Source organism: Medicago truncatula, chromosome 4 (genome assembly GCF_003473485.1).
Source record: "Medicago truncatula cultivar Jemalong A17 chromosome 4, MtrunA17r5.0-ANR, whole genome shotgun sequence".
NCBI classification, from domain to species: Eukaryota; Viridiplantae; Streptophyta; class Magnoliopsida; order Fabales; family Fabaceae; genus Medicago; species Medicago truncatula.
Window position 1 is genome coordinate 50,347,026 of NC_053045.1, and position 6,000 is coordinate 50,353,025.

The 6,000-nt window shown below is 35.9% G+C and overlaps 1 protein-coding gene across 1 annotated transcript; it reads right to left on the reverse strand.

Annotated features, from left to right (window-relative positions):
- Window positions 1–1,300: 1,300 nt before the first annotated feature.
- LOC25493628 (uncharacterized) lies at window positions 1,301–6,000 on the reverse strand. Its single transcript, XM_013602194.3, has 2 exons — window positions 5,848–6,000; window positions 1,301–2,111 (listed from the first exon to the last, which is right to left on the reverse strand). Exon 2 carries the CDS (start codon window positions 2,079–2,081, stop codon window positions 1,575–1,577), a length of 507 nt encoding a protein of 168 aa, XP_013457648.1. The 5' UTR covers window positions 2,082–2,111; window positions 5,848–6,000; the 3' UTR covers window positions 1,301–1,574.

The window sequence follows — 6,000 nt, forward strand, 5'->3', positions numbered from 1 at the left end:
TTAATATTTAAATACACTCTTATCTATTTGTTATGTGTTATTTGCATTAAAAATTAAGGGTAATTTTGAAAGGAGAAAAAGGCAGTCAAAAAGAGCCGAAATAAACTATTTTCTTTATATACAGTATAAATATACAAGGGGTACTAGTGCTACATGAGATGGGTGGCGGATGTCCCATTTTGATACTACTTCCGTTCATGGGAAATGAACACTTTAGGCTCTAGTAGTAATGACAACATATTTCATTAGACAAAGAATTAATATGGAGATACATAAAATCATGTATCAGTATCAAGTCTCTAAAAAACTTGATGACATTAAAAAATCTATAGTTCAAAATGGGTTTCAAAAAGCCAAGGAGTAAAACATCTCTAAGAGCTTAGACACGACTTCAAGTTGCAGATTATTCAATCGGCATTGAAAATTATGTGATTTGTTATTTATTTTTGGTAAAAATGAGATTTAATTATGAAATAGTACGAGGCAAATTAACACCTTTTAGATAATCGACTAATAAAAGGTTCAAAGTAGAGAAAACAAAATCAACTAACACACAATCAAACGATCGGGAAGAACGCCTTTTGTTAGCTAATAGGTATGCATACCAGTTCGTTTCAAGCTCTGAAGCCCGGATCGCATTGTATCCCTAAATTTAAGTATCAGATCGTATCGTATCCCAAAATCAACTGACACACAATCAAACGACAGGGAAGAACGCCTTGAGTTTTAGTTTAAAAATTTTGTTGACGTATCTTAGTCGTATCGTATCCTAAATTAAAAAAATTTAGCGTATCCACGTAACCGTATCCGGACTTCATAGGTTTCAAGATAGCAAGGGTGATACGAACACAAAAAATTGAGGCCAAAATTACTCAATGTTAAACAAATGACAAAATTACTGTCATTGTGATGCGTACTTTCGATCACAAGTATGGTTTTTTTCCTTCCAGAAATGTACGCATGAGCAAATTTGTTTTCAAAATTGAGTGTGTCAAAAACAACTGTGAGATAGTTGGATAACTGTGATAACGCAGCAAAAAGAGAATTGATCGAAACATCAAGCCATGGAGACCTAACCACATGAGGCAGCATGATTTTGATATTGCAAAAGCTCTGGAGAAAAGGAAGTGATGATAATGGAGGAATTAGGAGGAGGATGGAAACTCTCTTCCATGTAGACAAAAATAGCGTCAGTGAACCGGGAAATAAAATTTATTTGTGAACCGGAGCACTAAAATCTTCTCCAAATCCAGCCTAACATTCTTCTGTCGCCTCAAACAGATAAAACAAGATAAAAATCTGCAAATGAACGTATTTTGTAATATCTCTATTTGAGGAACATAAATGAATTTCCTTCATAACATGGCATGGAGAAAATAACTAGCAAGTGGGTGGACAACACCAAATCCCAAACAGACAATGTCACTTGCACTAAACTTAGAAAACAGTTTAATGTAAAGAACGAAATGTTACACAAAAAAGGGCAACAACAAAATGTTAGTCAGTATGTAGTTTACAGGTTTATTTGCATTTCGTTCATATGAATTTCCTTATAAACGACTTCTCAGTATAACTTATTTGCCACCTAAAGGACCAAGCCTACGCAAGCAATCTGCAAAATTGTTAACAAAACCAGCACACTTCAAAGGGTCCTTGATATGTTCCTTGTAACATGTTAACGAAGCAAGCCTCTCAGCCGTGCAACGCTCAGGCTTTGGGTCTGGAACCTTATACTCTTTCTCATGGAGGTCCTTTGCCTTTTGGGTTACTTCTTGCAACATTTGCTTCTCTTGCTTCTGCAATCTTTCCAAAACCTTCTCACTTTCCTGAAGCACAGATCGAATGCCTTCTAACTCGGACTGGGAAGGGTGTGCAGGCAATGTTGCAGGTACATACAGAGCAGGCTGCACTGGCCACACTGGAGCAGGTGCAATCTCAGCTTCTTCAGCTACATTAGGTTGGGGCTTTTCAATCTCTCTTGCCACCTTACGTTTAACCCTTCTGGGTTTCTTCTTCACCACAGGATCATCAACAAGCTTATTAACAAGGTCATTGCTAATTTGAATTGTAAACTCACCCATAATGCTAGAAAGATATCAATATGCTAGCTCCTGCACAATTTACCAGAAATAAGTACTAATGCTGGAAAAGGATTGGTACTAGACAGTAGAAAATATTATAATTTAAATAGGGGTTTGTTATATTTATATTTTCAAGATATTACAATTAATTCTGGTGGCTTTTTGTTTATTTATGAATAGCATTTTATGTCAGATTTATGACAATTAAGTGTTCAAGTGCCTGTAAGGCCCAAGTACTCTTTGATGACTAGGGCTAATAGCAAAAGTCGGGCAAAACATTTTGGGAGTTGTTTTCTTGCAATTAGATTTCAGGTGAATAGTGTCAAAGATGTTGTAGTTAATAATTTTAGTTTAGTATTTTGTATTCCTCAGACACGTATGCTACAGGTCATGTAAGTTGAAAGGTCTTGCAATGGAAATAAAAGCTAAAACTAAATCTTTGTGTGGCAGATCTTTACTTGACCATTGAAACCAGAATCATCAAGAGAATCATCCTCTTTCCTCATTTTTATACGGGAACAAGCCATTGGCTGTGTTTGATTCTTTCTTCTTTCAAACCTTATCTGGATTCTAGACTCTGTTTTAAATAAAAGGTGCATATTTATGTTACATTCTGTAAATTAGTAACTAATTCCCCCATTAAGTTCCCGAGTAAAGAGGAGAAAATGGAAAGTGGATAGCCATTAACTTCTATTTCACATGCTGAAAGAATCTATAATGGAAAGTAACAAAATCTTGCCACTATTTTAACAGAGCCACCTGGAAAGGGGAAGCCATTTTGCAGAGCGACCAACCACTTCAGGTCCATAAGTTTCTTTCATTCCTCACAAAGTACTTAAAAGAGGTGTTTGGTAAAGTAGAAACTAGGTCTTACTGGCTGAGTTGAAGCATAATACTTAAATCAACATAAAATTGAACTAGCTCTAAAATTGTATTTCTGGAAAAGCAAAATCAATAAAACAAGGCACAAGAAGTGCAACAGTACATTTAACCAAAGAGAGCCAAGTAACATATTACAAAACAATTAAAATTGCAGAAAACCAGACATTTAGCAAGACTAGGAAAACCATAAAAAATCAATCATAGCCAAAACCACCTCTCCTGCAGATTAAAAGAAGCACCAGTACCCATGATGCTTACTCCCTTACTTCATCACACCATCAATTCACCACTAATTCAGTAAGTGGTCCACCCGTATTTCATCCTATATAACACCGCAAACATATGCTTTATGAAATTCTTGTCCCAACCAACTTGCAAGACAACTCACCCTCACATGAAAGAGCACAATTTCTCACTATAATTTCTGCTCCAGCCTTTCCAAGCCTGAGCATACTCCCTCATAATCATTAACATCTCCCATTTTTCTAATTTATGATAGCACTCTTCACAACAATCATTATCTTTGGGAATCCAAGACTTCATTAAAACCAGTTAACCCAGCACAAACACAACACAACAAGAGCCTCAACTATGGACAAAAGCAAAAGCAGCATACTACGTCTGCAATTATTATAACATCAGAAACAGCACACTGAATGATCAAAAGCAAGGCCTCGTTCAATTGTATAAACAAGTATTCACTAAAAGCAGTTCAGCTTAATACAACCCACCCCCACCCAAACAATTGGCGCCTTATGTGCTTGGAGAGCTTAATTTGGAAGTGGAGTTGCAGACCCATTGCAGGTTTTCAAGTAACATATCCAGCAACAACCCACCTTCTGCAGACAGTAAACAACCCAGTTCTGCACCTAATACTTACACTCGCTGCATCAATTATACTTCAAACCTGTCTAGCTGTAATCAGCACACACATCCTCCATGGAATTAACCTTCTGGCATTCAATAACCTTACAAACTCCACTAATCTATATAAATCAAGCCATACCAACACATGCACTTGGATTTGGCTCCCACTGGGAGAAGGCACATTGGAATCTTTCTGTTTTAAAGTTCAGCTAATTCCACATCAGCATCTTGGCGTCTTACACTAAGTTTTCCACCTTACAATTTTTATTTTAAAATACCCTCCTACTCCTCGCTTTCCATATCGACCAAACACACGCATACCACATTAACACAAATCTTTGTTGGTGTGCCCTGTCCCACCCTACCTCACAAAAAACCAGCAAATTGATAGAAATGTTCCTGTTGAACGGAGTGCATAACGGCACAAATCCCTGTCCATCACCATAATAGTCCTCTCCACACTCCAAAAAAATAGGACATTCAAAGAACAAATGTCTCGCCGATTCTACCACTTGGCAACCACCAATGCACCTAACCGTGTCACCGCCTATAACACCTCTTTTCAATAGGTTATCCCTTGAACTAGCTCTAAAATGTGTATACTTTGCCTACAATTTTGTTTGAGATCACTTAAAACACTAACCGTTGTTTTTTATCTGTTAATTTTCTCGTTCTAATTTTGACATTATTATAATAGTAAAATGAGACAATATGTGATAAACTCGGAAACTTCCGTTTACTTTGAGAAAATGTTTTCATTTTCCTTTTCCTGTACTGTCCATTTAATTACGAAACTTCCACCTTGTTTTCAATCTGTTTTCTGTTTTCAGGGATTGTATAGGAAACACCGAAAACAGAATAGGAAATGAAAACAAATAACATTTCTTTTAAGAATAAACCAACAATTTAGTCCCTAAACTATCACTCTCTCTCCAATTTAGTCGCTGAATTATATAAATGCAACAAGTAGCAGTCTCTAAAGTATATAAATCTATCAATTTAGTCTTTGTTATTAAGATGTTATGGAATAAATTGACGGTTTTTCATATAATTTAAGCACTAAATTGACAGATTTCATTTACTTTAGGGAATACTTATTATATTTATTTAGTTTGAGGATTAAATTGGAAAAGAAAATGCTAGATTAGAGACTAAATTGATTGTTTATTCTTTGGAGTGGTTGAAGCAAAGCAAAGCAAAGGAGCCTTTAGATCCAATTAAAAATTGGTAGCTTAAAACTAACTTCTGAATAGATTCTTTTGAAGTGATAAACTAAACTGTAACAAGCTCAACTAAGTTTTGTGTGACTGTTTGGATTGAAATCCCCTAAACATAGTTTTTAACATTTGTTTCCCTGAATCATAAGATATTAACTTATCCCTTGAACTTATGCCAGTAGATAAGCTTAAATAAGCCAGGTTTGTTTGAAATCCCTTATGCTAGTTTAGTTTGCTTACACATAGGATAATCATATGATTAAGGGCCTGTTTGGATTGACTTATTTGAGCTTATCAACTGACATAAGTTTTGTGTGCTATTTGGGAGAATTTCTGAAAACAGCTTATGACAATTTTCATAAGCACTCAAATATGGCTTATAAAAACAGCTTACAGCATGTACAAAAACAATTTAACATTATTTTATCTTTTGCTATAAAAAGAGCGTATGCAAACTTATACATAAGTGCTTGTGCTATAAGGTGCAAATAAGCTATTCATCCAAACAAGCCCTAAATCTTGAAATTGCCAGAACATAATGTAATTCACACTTAACCCTCACGAATAATGTTAACCCCTATAGTTGCTGAACCTAATCAACCAATCAGACATGAGAAATGTTGTGCAATGCATGTTAGCAGTTACGAATATGAAAAATCTAGCATTGAACAATACGATACATTCTCAAAAGCACATACTGTAAAAGTAGATATGAATTAAACGCGGTGGAATCGTATTCTCGCGCGCGCTACAGGATCGTACATGGAGAAAGGAAGGAAAAAAGAAGAAGAAAGGAAAACCTGGATGGATAGCTTTCTCACGGCGGCCTTGTTTCCTACGGCGCCCAACTCCGCCTGCGTTCAGATCACTGCGACTACAACTTCTATCTCATACAAGAGCAAAGCGACAGCATTTTGTTCTTTTGATTTCTGAGATTTGTTGTTATTTTAGGG